The sequence below is a fragment of the Podarcis filfolensis genome, assembly GCF_964270895.1.
Source record: "Podarcis filfolensis genome assembly, chromosome: 8".
Lineage (NCBI taxonomy): Eukaryota > Metazoa > Chordata > Lepidosauria > Squamata > Lacertidae > Podarcis > Podarcis filfolensis.
In genome coordinates this window covers 68,471,534-68,487,282 of record NC_139611.1, presented here as the reverse complement: position 1 = coordinate 68,487,282, position 15,749 = coordinate 68,471,534, and the positions used below count along the sequence as shown (strand labels likewise).

General features: G+C 41.5%; 1 protein-coding gene across 19 annotated transcripts in view; it reads left to right on the top strand.

The window, feature by feature from the left end:
- Positions 1 to 15,749, top strand: part of PUM1 (pumilio RNA binding family member 1) — a 49,978-nt gene that overhangs the window by 16,061 nt on the left and 18,168 nt on the right. For 4 of the 19 annotated variants that reach the window (XM_083626789.1, XM_083626804.1, XM_083626792.1 and 1 more), the window contains exons 4-9: positions 3,758 to 3,866; positions 4,446 to 4,624; positions 5,299 to 5,465; positions 6,833 to 7,103; positions 7,943 to 8,036; positions 10,088 to 10,189. In XM_083626789.1, coding sequence (XP_083482915.1) covers positions 3,758 to 3,866; positions 4,446 to 4,624; positions 5,299 to 5,465; positions 6,833 to 7,103; positions 7,943 to 8,036; positions 10,088 to 10,189 — 922 coding nt within the window. Of the gene's footprint in view, positions 1 to 3,757; positions 3,867 to 4,445; positions 4,625 to 5,298; positions 5,466 to 6,832; positions 7,104 to 7,942; positions 8,037 to 10,072; positions 10,190 to 15,749 lie in introns of all 19 variants that reach the window. The other 15 variants (XM_083626801.1, XM_083626788.1, XM_083626790.1 and 12 more) reach the window with 5 other exon arrangements.

Here is a 15,749-nt window from a genome sequence, read left to right as displayed (position 1 = left end):
CCACTTGCAACCAAGTGAAGCCATCTCTGCCATTTTGTGGTGCATGCCTTGGGATCATTGGATCTTGACTGTTTTCACACACTAATACCATATCCTGTATAATTCTATCAGTTATATTTTATCTGCACAATCAGAATGAATTTCAGGAACCAAAATGCTTTTTCTGTGCAGCCTGAGCAGGAGCAGTGAATGAAGTTAAAAGCTAATTAGTTTGTCTTCACTTTCCCCACCCCACTGCCCTACTCACAGTTGTGAAGAATATTCTTACATTATGAATGGTCCATGTCACCATTAAGAAAAAGAGGTAGGAATAGGCCAATATTTACGTGGACTATCCATGGATAAAGTTCGCAGAAGTTCTTAACCTAGCTCAAGGTTGCCATCTAAACTAGCCAGATGTTTAACTGATAATCAATCACAGCCCCGTTGATCATTTGAAAAATACAGATCCTTACGCTATATATAAGTCCACTTTAGAGACCACTTTTGGTTGTGGGGCTCAGAAAGCAGAGTACATGTATATGGGTTTTTATTCCGGAAATAATACCAAAAAAGCAGGAGATTATATGAATAGAATATTCAAAGATGGCTCATGAAGCCCACACAATCCTCCATTGTCCATTCTTGACGCTGATATTAAAGAAAATCCACTGACTGATTTGCAAAATGCTTGTCTAAGAACCAAGTATGCTAACTTAATTGCTTCATAATTGGATAAAGGATATCATCACTCTAATTAAAGTAGTTGCTAGTATGCCCCTGAATATGATTCATGTTGACGATGACAGTGAAATAAGTAACAGGAAATTAAGTAGTTCTTTGGCGGGAAACAGTGGTATATGCTGCACTGGAAGATTTGGAGAATTAATTTTGATTGGGTGTAGGGAGAGAACAGGGCAGACTCACAGTTTGTGATACCCTTTCTGCCCCTTAAAGGATCTAAATGGCATGATCCAGCAACCTTCTAATGTACTAGCTTTTACATTTGCCAGCACTGAAGAGCTTTGCACATACATAATTATAGAGTGAGTGTACAGATAATGGCAGTCCAAAATTTCACAGTGAGGCAGACTTACTAGCTTGCCTCTCGATTGAATTCATAGAAATGAAAAATCATAAATAGAAATTGCTCACTAAGAATGTCTCTGTTGTCATACTGCAAAATTTAGCACCTGAGAGTCAGCAGTTTAAGCTAATCATGGCATGCAGACACCTTGTATCATTGAAATTTATGTAGCCCCCCCCTCGATAATCTTTTCCATCCAACAAACAAGTGAACTGTCAAAAAGTCTGGGCCTGTAGCAAACAGCTGACTCCATGGTATAGATATCTCGCCATGGAAATAGTTTGGCAGAGAGTATCTCGCCCTAAGAACGGATGACTTGGATTACTTCATGACTTAGAATACCAGAAAAAGAGCAGCTGGTTGGCTGGGGAACTGAATAACTAAGCTGTCAACCCTGTAAGCAGTGAATAAAGTTTCCAGCCACCTAACTAAATGACTAAATAGTTTTATCTATTTTGAAAAACCAAACAATACCAATGTTTATTTTCATGATGCTATCTGAATTAGTCAGCTTGGAAAAGAGATTGCTAGGCAAATAATAGTGAAAAAAATAAAATGTTTGAGGTTTTTTACTTTACAGTCGAGCAGTATATAATTTTTATTTAAAAAATAAAATGTAAGCATGAATTCTAAACACAACAAACAGTTGGTTTTCTATATAAGCTGGGAAAGGAATAAATATAAGAGACCAGGAAGGGAGGCAAAGTGTTCCCAAGGCCTATGAAAGGTTTAATAAGATAGTGAGCGAATATTTATTCAGGTTCACAGCCTTAATAGCCAAGCTACTGAAATTCAACACACCTTGAAAAATACCAGAAGGTGTTTTGTTTTTAATAAGCCAGATCTTGGGTTTGATTTGTAAAACTCTGGCCCCTCCATGTGCCATGGTAACGGTATCTTTCCTTTGAAACACTGCATAACCCAAGAAGACCGCAAGGACTGCATTGTCAGTGCTTTAATTGACTCTGATTCAGTTTGGCATACTGTGAGCAGAATAAGTGAAGCTTGATTCTGCCCTTTATAAAGATGTTAAATAAAAAATAATGAATAAAGGCAACTGGTTAATGGTAGAGTGTGGGAGGTAGACTTTCAGGATGTACTGGTGTTGTGCAAAAGGAATAGAAACCTGCCAGGACCTCAGGGCCAGCAATCTCCATGTTTGCCAATGGAAGAGTCATTCTCAGAAAGATTTACAAATTGATGTTGTTTATCACCAGCTAAACGTACACAGGAAAACCATTCTGACATATATTGTGGTAGTTGTGATGGAAAGGTGGTATGCAGTTGGTAAAATGCTTGGTTTGTGGCATGACAATGCCTCCCTTCACTCTGCCACAGCTGTTTCCCAGGCGTAAGCATCCCATGTAACTTACTCTTGTTCTGAGCGTATACAGGGCCTGAGTTAGGCTGGTATGGATGTGGGAAGGCTAGGGAGATCTTTTAGCTGGAGTTCATACTATCTCACTTCCTTCTAATAGCAAAATCAGCTAGAGAGTGCCAATAGAGTTGTAGCCAAAACAAGACAACTGGGGACACTAGAGAGGGCTATCAGCATGCTGGAGGGGGGAAAATAACTTAATAATCCCCCGTCAACCCCCCAACCCCAGCACCATGTGTACTAATCATGCTAAGTGGGCACAGAATGCTGAATATGTATTAGAGGGGGAAAATCGAGAAGCAGATTCAGGGATGGAATGGAGTTTCCTGTAGACTAATAATAATAATATAATTTTATTATTTCTATCCCGCCCATCTGGCTAGGTTTCCCCAGCCACTCTGGGCAGTTTTCAACAGAACATTAAAAACAGAATAGATTACATTACAAACTTCCCTAAACAGGGCTGCCTTCAGATGTCTTCTAAAAGTCGGATAGTTGTTTATTTCCTTTACATCTGATGTGAGGGTGTTCCACAGGGCGGGCGCCACCACCAAGAAGGCCCTCTGCCTGACTACCGCTGGCTAGCATGAACACTGGGCAGGAGCACTTCACATTGCAACATTTTACTGCAGGTCCCACTTGTCATTTATTATTTGAAAGGTTCTAAGATGTGCTGGATCATGTATGTATGGAAATAATGAAAAGAGAACCTGCCTACAGGCTCACAGTCTATACAGCATGAAGGAAAGGGGACTTGTTTTTCCTGTTCCAGTTGTTCAGCTCCTGCTTGTTAAACCTAAGAACCCCACTAGATCACACCCAGCAGTCTGTCTAGTCCTGGACCCTGTTTTCCAGTTTGCTGCTTCTGTGGAGCCTAGAAGCCTCCACCTCATTTTCTCCTTCCTCTGGTGCTTCCATCATGGCTTAATGAAACTGGCTATTAATGTGTCGGTTTTCTCCATTATTGTGCTGGACAGGACGGAATAATAATGCATTTGCCCCCTTTCCAGAGCTAGATCTCTTCTTTCACTCCACAAATTGGTTTTCCCATGTGTCCGCCAACCCCAAAGCTTCAGTTCTTCTGGATATTTTTGGATACAGTATTTTTGGTCTGGATTGGAGAGAGAGCAGCAGAGAGATCATTTAAAGGGTGTTTAGAGAGTGTTCCCCACTTAACACAATTTTTGCTTCTGCATACATGGGCCTGGAACATAACCCCCGCATAAGTTTGGGGAACACCTGTACTAATATCTTAGTTATTTCTTAAAAGATAACCTTTAAACATATGGTATATTTCTCATTTTGTTTTACAGCAGCTTTTGCCAGGTAAAAAGTTTTGGGAGTCTGATGATTCAAGCAAAGATGGACCAAAAGGAATATTTTTGGGTGATCAATGGAGAGACAGCGCTTGGGGGACATCAGGTACCTCAAACCATCACGTAAATCATTTGGATCAAGTTTTTCTACTCTTTTCTTTTCTCTCTTCTTCACAGCTCCTTAAAGCACTATAGTAGAAACATTTTAGAAAAGAGGTAAATAATATCCCTAAACAGTTGTACAGTACAGTTAGATATGCAAGGTTCTCCTATTTAAAATTTGTTTAATGCAGGGCTTTGCTGATCTGTCTGTGTTTGTGGGGGATGTGGAATGGACAGTTGAGGACAGGTCTAGCTCTCTTTGTCACTGTTTTCCCGGGTTCTGTGGAAGGGAGCAACATGAGAGAACGAATGAAAATTACTGGAGAAAGATGTAGATAGTATCCCATGAGTAATTACAAGGCAGATCTTGTGGCTGCCGTCTTCATCAGTTACCAGATGTTAGTTTGAATTCTGCATTTTCTTGAAGTCTGTAGTTCTCTCCCTCCTGTTTTCGCCTTACTTTTAAGCTGTTCAGAGGAAGTTAGGAAGCACATTATCTGAAGATGCACAGTAATCTAATGCTGAGCCCCTTCAATTTTGCTGCTGATATATGTATAAATATAGCCATTTGTTTTTGTTGCAGATCATTCTGTTTCCCAACCAATCATGGTTCAGAGAAGACCTGGCCAGGGTTTTCATGTGAATAATGAGGTTAACTCAGTGCTGTCCCCACGATCGGAAAGCGGTGGACTTGGAGTTAGCATGGTAGAGTATGTGCTGAGCTCATCCCCGGGGGATTCCTGTCTCAGAAAAGGAGGATTTGTAAGTATAGTGGATGATATCTGGTGTCACTGTCTCTAAATCATTATGTCTGTTCCTGTTACGTCGAATACATCATCACAGTTTTGGAACAGTTGGGAATCTATTACATTCTAAATGCCCAAAATACAAAGCTGATACAGGATAGTTTTTTAAAGGGACGGGAAGTGAACAGAGTAGCTAGGCCCAGAAGTGAACGTCCAATTGCTTTTTAATGATAGGCACTGACAGTTTATTCAACAGAATTAACTCTGAGTAACTTACCTTATTAAGATCAAGATTGTATGTCACAATTCTGCAAGAATGCAGGAAAAGTGCAGATTGTGGCATTAGGTGCAAAATTCAGCCTCCTGAAATTATATCTTTTGTCCTGAAGAAAAGGATAGTTCTAGTTTTTATGTTCAAACAGGTTCTGAAGGAAGCTCAAAAGTCAGAGAGGCAGCTGAGTAGGGTTTCCATTATGTGTACACAATTGCATTCACATAATGTTCAGGGGTGGGGATTAAGTGCATCAAAGATGCCGCTATAAATTGCACAGTAAAATAAGTAACATCAGTAAAGCTGAAACAGATTTTAGGGTGATGTCAAATGCTAATTGTAAATTTTCTTGATGCAGCGATGTGTGGTTGTTGTTTTTTTAAAAAAGAAGACATTGTGAAGTGCTATATTTTACACAGGGGCCAAGGGATGCTGAGAGTGACGACAATGATAAAGGGGACAAGAAAAATAAGGGCACATTTGATGGTGATAAATTAGGTGATTTGAAGGAAGAGGGAGACGTAATGGACAAGGCAAATGGATTGCCTGTACAAAATGGAATTGATGCTGATGCAAAAGATTTTAGGTAAGTATGTACCTATATGTGAGTCCAAAAAAGTACTGGAACTGTAATTTAGAAAGCAGTAGAGCAGAAGGGGGGGGGTAATTGGGTTTCACTTGGGAGCTGATAATTGTAATCAACATTTGTTTGGTGTTCCTTTGAGATCTGAAAAGAACACATTTTTGCTCACGCAGGCCAGGCTGGGTTCTCTTTCAGCTAGCCTACTTTCTTCCCATCTGAAGGCTTCTCCACACCTCAGAGGTGGCTTTTCAAGGGATACAGTGAGTTGAAGCAGGAGGCAGGAAAATGCTATGCTGTCAACAGAACTCTGCTTATGACTCAGGGCCAATGAATAATCTGTGGTAAAATATGCTGCTGTGGCTGGGCACACTTTCCTATAGTTAAGAAAAGTGCAGTGACAAAATAGCAAAACAAATGCAACTTTTGTTCATGAAAGCAGCTGTGAATTGTAGGTGGGTTGCAGTCTCCCTGAGCAGGCCCATTTATAAATGGCAGGAAACATGTTTGGGGATGGGTAATGAGAGGCAATGCCTTGGGGAAGGGTACAGTTGGTGTAGTACAGTGTCTAGTGTATATTTGAATAGGGAGAACACTTGGTGAATGAATGCACCTTCCATTCACTAGAAGCTGAACTTTTGCAGCAGGGAACCTTTTCTATGCATGTAAACTCCCTGTGCGGTTTACACCCATGATCTAAGTAGGTGTAGGGCAACCTGCACAAGTAGAACTGCTTTCCCTGCATGAAGCAGGCTACAGGGTAAAGGAAATGTGATACATCTGGAAGGGGTGGAGGGTGACGGTAACTGAAGAAGAGATACGGAATCAAACCAAGGAGGGGTGAATGATCAGGGCAGGCAAAATATAGGCGACAAAGCCCACAAACAGTGGCTGCAGGGAGGATCCTCTGTCATCACCCCATTTCCAAGTTCAGGAGAAGAGAGAAGATTGCCATATCTGATGGGTTGGGGTGGTAAAGGGTGCTCTCCAAGGTGAGTGTTGCAAACAAATTTATTGGCAGCTATATGAAAGAGAAGGCAAGGTCTTTAAAAAACAACTACCCCAGAGTTTTAGATGTAGTTTAATAGGGCAGATATTGGGAATAAAGTGGGAGACAAGGGAACTCTTAACAGCTTATAGCAGCAGCAACAACAACAACAATAGATCTACAATACAAAATAGCCAGGTGATGGTGGTGAGTTATTTGGTGTTTCAAAAAGATGAGAAGGGAAAAAAGACACAACTCAAAAAAATTCATTTTAAAACTGTCCTGCCATTGACACTGATGGTGTTTTTTTTAAAAAAAATAAAAAATAAAAAATAAGAATTTTGCTCTGAGTAACTGTTTTGTGATGCTTTTTCTTTTTCTTTAGTCGGACACCTGGTAACTGCCAGAACTCTGCAAATGATGTGGATCTTTTAGGGCCAAACCAGAATGGATCTGAGGGCTTAGCCCAGCTAGCTAGTACGAATGGTGCCAAGCCTGTGGAGGATTTCTCCAACATAGAGTCCCAGAGTGTTCCACTGGATCCCATGGAACATGTTGGCATGGAGCCGCTTCAGTTTGATTACTCTGGCACTCAGGTACCTGTGGATTCAGCTGCAGCAACTGTGGGCTTATTTGACTACAATTCTCAACAACAGGTAGATCTTGCATTGATTAATATGGATCCTTCCCCCCCCTCTGTCTCCTGCAGGGCATGGGTTTGCACACACAAACCTATGCACCTGGAATAACCTCTGTGTACCAACCATGCAATTTTCTTTTGATATGTATAAAACGGCTGGATATCCCCATCCCTTTACCCCTCCCTTGATATTTCTAACTGCTCTGGGCACTTGCACTGTAGATTAAGCATATAGGTTGTGCACTTCAAAGCTAGGGTCATCATAGCTGAGGAGCTTACTCCGCTCAGTAAATGAACATCAGCTTTGGTTTGCTGGCTATAGTGTAGGAGGATCCGTGTAGCGAGAGCTAATTTATAGAAGTGTATATTTTATAAAATATTACCCTGCATGTGCTTTCCACTTCATTCTATTACTGTAAGATCCTTCTGCACCCATTCATTGCACAGTCCTTTTGTGGCAGGAGCCACAGCTGCATTCTCAGGAGGGCCATGAATCTGAGAAAAATATCCAGCTTAGCTCTTCGATGACTGCATACAGAGTTGTCACTTGGGACACCCCACCTCCCTCGAAGCAGGCATTAGACTGGCGGAAAGTCAGAAAGAAATATAAGAGTAACTCTAAGCAGACTGTGACCCTCTGAGGCAACGAGGTGCTAACATTCATAACATTAACAGCACTGGATTGAAAATAACCTGCCGGACACATTTTGAATCTTTTCTGACTAGGCTTTAATTGGATGACCTAGGCCTGGTGCCTACCAAGTTTAGCCCGGTTGGAGAAAAGTTCACACAACTACCTTTCAACTGAGAATTTTAACTGAGTTGTAAAACACATCTTTAAATTTGATTTCTCAGCTGTTCCAAAGACCGAATGCACTCGCTGTTCAGCAACTGACAGCAGCACAACAACAGCAATATGCATTGGCAGCTGCTCATCAACCGCACATAGGTAAGTCTTTCAGTCCCTTGTTTATCAGTAGAGTCCAGGTTGCCTTCTGTTGATCATCAGCATTTCTCCAAGTTTCTTTCAAAACAGCATTCATTTGTTTTGAAAGGGTAACGCAAGGGGTAATATAGGAACTTGGGTTGGTGGGATTGGGGGTTGGAAAGGTTTGAGATTCCACTGTTTGTAACTCTGGCAGGGTGTGAGCATCATATTTTTGGCTCACTCATGTCTAGCAATGATGACACTCTTGCCCTCACTGAGAACATTGGTTCTGTAATGAGAGTTTTTTTAAAGTACTCATTTGCTCTGAGCCAGACATGAATGGGCTACTTGCAATATTCAAACCAGTTGTAGTTAAATAATTCTGTGTTTTTCTCTGAATAGACCCAACAACGTGGATTAGCAATGCCCATTATTTCTGGTTTTCCTAACAAAACTGGTTGAATACATTCTTTGTTACCTTGCTCTCACGTTCTTTCCTTTGCACCATTAGAAAATGGATATACATGTAATTGCTTATATGGGCGTTTGGTTGAAGGGCAAACGTCCATATTTGCAATTAATAATGAGAGTTGAGTAAATAAGTAATTCCTGGGTTTGACCCAAACACTGTATGTAAGGATAATCACTTCCACCTCCAGGGTTTACATTCCCTTTTAAATTGTGATCAGTACAATTTTCCATAATAAGAACTTCAGTGTTGCTTTTTATTTATTTTACGCTAGATTTTCAAAAGACCATTTAACCTATATTTTGTAAGATTTATATATGTTGTCATGCATATTTTGAAATGTATATGCAAGGGCATACAGGCATCTGTTTGCTTGTTTTTTCCTTCAGTTATTTTGTTTTGCCACTTAATATTCCTTGCATTCGTTGTTGGCATCCCAGAAAGGGATATGTGGATGCCTGAGAGAAAAGTTCACACCGAGAGCTTTGCCCCCTAACTTCCCTACAGATGTTCTCTCCTGAAGAGGCAAGCTTTTCTGTAAACTGCACAGCTGCTTGTCTCCGAGGTGCAAACAGCTTCACAAGAAGGCATGCCTCACAGTGTGCACATATTGTGTCCCCATATGGTGTCCCCCTGCTTCTTTTTGTATCCTGCCAGTGTGTGTATCCTGTCTGTTTTAGGACTTCCTACTTCTCCAGTCTATTATTAATATGCCTTTGCATTGTTCTGAATTCTTCTAAGAGAATTCTCAGAGTCACAAAGGAAGATACACACACATGAGTAATAAGGTTCTTGGTAGAAGTAGTTAGTGTGATGCTAGTGTGATGTTTGCTGTGACTAATTTCCAGATATCCCTGGAATAATTTTTGTTTTTATGAAGTGGTTTTCATCTTTTCAATTTCACGGCGTCCCAGAGCTGACACAAAAATCTAGGAAGCTTTCAACGTCTTACAGCTGAACGTGAAAATTTGTATATTGTACATGCTCTCATCTGATTAAAGAAACCTTGGTCAGTAAATTGTATCATCTTCAATTAGATCTGCAGATGAGAGAAAAACAACAACATTGTTCTAATGTGGCCTTCCACAACCTGGTGCCCCCTAAATATTTTGAGCCATCATCAAAATCATCCCTGACAATTGGCCATGCTGGCTGGAACTAATGAGATTTGAAGCCGCAGTAACATCTGTAGGGCACCAGGTTGGGAGGTACTGTTCTAAAGGGGGGGGGGAAATGCTCTCCTTTTGAATGATGTACACATGTATTACAACAGGCATTCTCTTACAAAAGAGGAAGGGCATGACTCCTCCAAGGCATCACTTGCCACCTTCAGTTCATGCCCACCAGTTAATCATGGCTACCTTTTTAGTCAATGGAAATTAATAGACTTAAGAGACGGCAACCCTAATCGCTTGTTTTCTGAGTGAAGCTTCTGACTTTTACAGCTCAAATTTTAGACCCGTGTCTTTTCCCATGATAGATAAGTCGGCTCAATCTCCAAAACACGCACACACACAGGCAATCTTTCACACACACACTCACGTTTTGGTAGGGTTGCAGTTCTAGTCAAGTTTGTTTTTACTGACAGGTATGTTTTCAGCAGGTTTAGCTCCTGCTGCCTTTGTGCCCAATCCGTACATCATCAGCGCTGCTCCTCCAGGAACGGACCCCTATGCGGCAGGGCTTGCCGCAGCTGCAACGTTAGGTGAGATGCTTAATGAGATGTATGGTTATTTTTAAAAAATATCTATCTATCTTATCTATCTATCTATCTATCTATCTATAATGCTGTAAGTTTGGGGAGTTTCCTGCTCATGGGTGGAAAGTTTTTACACCTTGCAGTAGAGCACTGGATCAGAAAGCATAAAACTGAACCCAAAGATGTTTTGCTTCTGCAGCACAAGTAGCAGCATGAGAACAACGGTAGAACTGACCTGTTATAGCACCAACCTATCATAGCGCTGTTTTTCTTCTGCTCATGGTTGTTTGGCTCAATTTTTGCTACTGAACAACATGTCAAAAGTGATCCTGTGAATTGGGGTCATGTTGGTCTTACTTGCATGCAAGGGCTCTTGTGTTCGAGCGTCTTCACAGCTTAAGCAGCTGAAACCATAGCAAGCTTAAGATAATAAAGGGAAGTCATACAAGGCTTGGACAGCTGGGGTTAATGCTCTTTCTCCCCACCCCCTTTACTGTATACTGTTGTACTTCTGTGGGAAGGAAGTATCCCCTTTCAAAATGAAATATCAGATGGATGTCCAGCAGATACGCAACGTTGTCTAAAGCATAAGTTAGATTGTATGCGTTCATCAATATTCTCTTGTGAAATTGGTCTGGGAGATGAGAAACTATAGCAGGATTGCCATGGTACAGGAGATTTTTTAATAAAGGGCTTGTGATGACATTTTCGTAACCACGTTTTAAATATTGGGGCCACGGGGCTATTTTATTTGTTATACAAGTGTCTCCCCACTTAAGCACAGGTTATGTTCTGGGCCTCCGCATGCATAACTGAAATGAAGTGGAGAGCATCTTCTAAAAAGCCTCCAGTTGCTGCTCTCCTACTTTCCCCAATCCAGGCCAAAATATCTGGAGTTGAAGCTCTGGGGCTGGCCAGAGGCTGGAGGGTGCATGGGATAGTGGACTATGCTGCTGCTGCACTACCCTGAGTGCCAGCTCTTAGGCGGGAGGCTGAGCAGCTGAACCTGAATTGGAAATAGAAAGAGGGAGCGCATGATTAACTCCACCTATTTCTGCCCCATTCTGAGACAGCAACAGTTGGGAGGCCATTTCCATATTTTTTGGAAAGTGGAGGTGTGAAAGCATGGCACTTCTCACATGGCTCTGTCCCAAAATGTGTTTAAATATAGGAAATTTCATGGAACATGGCCAAGGACCTGGTTACCGTATTTTTCGCTCTATAACCTGCACCTGACCATAACACGCACATCGTTTTTAGAGGAAAACAAGGGGGGAAAAAATCTGAATGAAACAGTGGATGTATCATTTTTGTGCTTCATGCTGTGGCCACAGACATGTGATCTGATGGTGAATTTGGGGTGACCCAATGCAAAAATCCTGAGAATCCCTGTGGATCCATGCTTTGTAACCACGTTTTTGCACCATTGTGGCCCCAGGCAACAGTGGGTGCGTGATTTTTTTTGGTGCAGGCTGTAGCCATGGACATGCTATGTGATCTGATGGTGAATTTGGGGTGACCCAATGTAAAGATCCTGAGGATCCATGTGGATCCATGCTTTGTAACTACATTTTAAGTGGGGAGGGAAGGAAAAACACAGAAGGGACAAGGAGCATGAGAGGGGTGTGCAGAGAAGCAGCTGGCTAAGAATGCAGGAGACGGATTTAACGGGAGGGAGGAAAGAAAGGCAAAAGCCCCCCCCCAAGCCAGCCCTCTCTCTCTCTCTCCCTCTCTCCCACCTGCATGTTTTCTGGCTGCCTGCGAGGAGCAGGGAGAAGAATTAGAAGGAAGGACGCTCTGCTTTCCCCTCTGCTTGCCTGGAGGGGAGGGGATTTGCCTGCTCTTTGTTCCGTTTGAGCAAACACAGCAACGAAACACAAGCGGGTGGGCAGTAAGACCCTGAGGCAGAATGCAGGAAAACAGCAACTTCCTCTTTTTAGGTTTCCCTTCTCCGACATGCGATTTGATTTTTGCCTGATTTTTGTTCCTGCACTCGCCCTAGTCGGCTCCAGGGACCACACATTCGCTCAGTAACATGCACAGACATTTCCCCTTCCTTTTTAGGAGAAAAAAATCTGCGTGTTATAGAGAGAAAAATACGGTACTTGAGCACCACCATGGGATGCTGTTACGTAGAGTTACCATGACATAGGCCAATCCCATTATCTCAGGCCCTATTTCTTTATATCAATTGGTTTACTCATGTCTAGCAATGATGACACTCTTGCCCTCACTGAGAACATTGATTCTATAATGAGAGCTTTTTGTAAGTACTCATTTGCTCTGAGCCGGACATGAATTTTCACCTACTTGCAATATTAAAACTATTTTAAGGAGATGCATACTTTTATCTTGAAGCCCTCCTTGAATAGATGCTGGTGGTGGTTGATAAACGCTGCTCATTCTTCTCTTCCCTTCTAGTAATACATATGTTACTAGAGAAGCATGGAATTGGAGTTATGGGGAAGGGGCAGTATAATGGCAATACAATCTGGTGCCCACCTTTTAGAGCTGGTGGGATGGGTTGTAAATGTGTGATGTGCTGATCTATCATCTTTTGACAATGAGAAGTTTGTGCTGTCATTATGACTACGTGGGAGATTTTGTGTGAATGCCTAGAGTGGTAGCTTTGGTTATTTTGAGCCTGGATGCAAACTCCTGCTCAGCCATGAATCTTCAGTTTGTGTGTTAGTGTGGTGTAGTAGCTAGAGCAGGAATGCAGAACCTGTGGCCCTCCTTAACTATTGTTGGACTACAACTCCCATCTTCCCTATCCAGTGGCCATGTCAGCTGGGGCTGATGGGCGTTGTAGTCAAACAGCACCTTTAGGACCACAGGTTATCCAGCTCTGGGACAGAGTGTTGAACTTCAGCTAAGCAGGCTTGGGTTGAAATTCCCACTGAAATGGAAGAGCAATATTTTTATCCAGGATAAAAGAGGATGTAGAACTATTCATATACCTTTGAACTCCATGTAAGACAGATGACAAAAGCATGTAATGAATGTGTGCAGTAAGTTCAAAAGCATGCTTTCAGCTTCTGTCTACTGATCTCTCTTCTTTTTCTGGCCAGGAAAAACCAAATTATCAACTCCCTCTTTAGAAACAGTCAATGCAAGCTAGTTACTTCAGTAAATTCAAATTAAATTTTTTGCTCCAGCATACACACAAACATTAATTCGATACTCTGCACAGCTGGTAACAACAGCTCACTTAATTAGAGACTGTTAACACCCCAGTCAAACATGCAGGTAATCTGAAAAAAATAGCATTAGCAATTCATTTATCTAGCCACAGATGGGGGTGGGAGGAGTTTGATTAAAATCTAGGTGATTTTAAATCATGGTTTAAATTGCCATGGGAAAAGTACTGATCTTTTATTCATTTAATTAAAATCAAGCTTTCCGTCTAAACTTCAGATACCTTCCTAAACAAAAGTTGCTTGACATAACCTGGTCTTATGGATCAAGTAGGGGCTTAAGTCTGCATTATCCAGGCAAATGTTAACTGTATAACAAAAAAAACCAAAAAAAATTATTTTTCACTGTTTTAGCAAATGGCACATTAAACATTGCCTGTTTAATAAGCCTTTATTCACAACTTGTGTCAAATATTAGCATGGTAGCTAGATGTTAATTATTCCACGGAGACACTCTTATTTCAAAACATAGATTTCAGTTTATGAATATTTATGTCTGTCTAGAAGCCAAACAATAACACAAATGTGTTTATTTCTCTTCTCTTGGAAAAGCACTGTTTTTGTTTTTAAACTACATCATGGGTAGTTAGAGGTTGTAAGATAGGAGAATAGGATCACCTAGAGATTAAACAGGCTTAGTGGATTGTCTTGAATAGGTACAGGATGTCCTTTTCTGAAGTCATATTCTGGATCCCAGTTTCTGTGATGAGCGACTAGTCCCTGACCTCGTAATATCAAACTGATGTACATAAGAACAGAAGAAGAGCCTGCTGGATCAGGCCAGTGGTCCATATAATCCAGCATCCTGTTCTTACTGCCACAGACCATATGCCTGGAGCGTTCTGCCTCCTATGGTGTCCAACAACTGGTATTCAGAAGCACTGCTACCTCCTAACTGGAGGGCAGAGTATGGCCCTTATGGCAGGAAGCCATTGACAGCCTTCTCCCCCATGAATCTGTCAAATCACCTTTTAAATCCATCTAGGTTGGTGGCCAGCAGTGCCTCCTAGGTGAATGAGTTCCATAGTATGTGGTGTGTGAGGAAATACGTAGTTGTATCTGTCCTGAATCTTCCAACATTCAGCTTTTTTGGATGTCCAGGAGTTCTTGTATTATGAGAGAGGAAGGAAAACCTTTCCCTATCCACTCGCTCCATACTGTACATAATTTTATAAACTTCTATCGTGTTACTTCTTACTCACCTTTTCCCCAAAACGTAAGATGTTCCAAATGCTGCAGCCTTTCTTCTTAGGCAATTGTTCCACCTCCCATCATTTTGGCTGCCCTTTTCTGATCCTTTTTCAACTTGACAATATCCGGTTCGAAGTGAGGCGACCAGAACCACCGTACACAGTATTCCAAATGAGGTTGTGCCATAGATTTGTGTAACGGTGTTATGATATTGGCATTTTTATTTTCAGTTCCTTTCTTGAATTTCCTATCATGGAATTTGCCTTCTTCAAGGCACACCAGGTCGGCATCTCCATCGAGCTGTCTACTGTGACCCCAAGGTTTCGCTCCTGATCAGTCACTGCCAGTTCAGACCCCATGAAATGAAAAAAAAAATTGCGGCCTGAATGCATCACTTTACACTTGTTCACATTGCTTTGCTTTTGTCATTTTACTGCCCACTCAGTTTGGAGAGGTCCTTTGGGGAGCTCTTTGCAATCTCTTTTTGTTTTAACAACCCTGAACAAAGTATCATCAGCAAACTTGGCCACCTCATTCCTCACTCTTAACTCTAGATTGTTTATGAACAAGTTAAAAAGGACAGGTACCAATATCAGTCCCTTGAGGACTCACTTTTGACATCTCTCCATTCAGAGAACTGTCCATTTATTCATTCTGTTTGCTTCCTGCAACTTAACCAATTCCTGATCCGCAAGAGAACGTCTCCTTTTATTCCTTGGCTGCTAAGCTTATGCAGGAGTCCTTGGTGAGTTATTTTGTCAGAAGCTATTGTTTATCAGCCAGATCACCTCTATATCTTATGCATGTTGACAGTCTGTAAATGTATATTTTCTTTCCCTGTGATCTCTTGTTAACAAGGGAAAGACCTTTAGCTCAATTTGTTTAATATTGAGCACTGTGTTTGACAGATGCCCATTCTTTATAGTTTTAAGTCGTTATACGTGTAGGCTTCACTTCTAACGCATTGAGTCAAACTAGGCATAACATTAAATGTGTGAATGCATTTAATAATGTGTATTTTACTTCAAATGTCTAAAATAACAGCCACATGGGTGGAAGGTTAACCCTTTTCTTCAGTGCTACAGTCCCAGCAAAAATCCCATTTAGAAGAGCTATAATTGATCTCCTGGGGGGGGGGGGCGGCGACGGCTAGTTTTTGGCAGGACCATGGCCTTTTG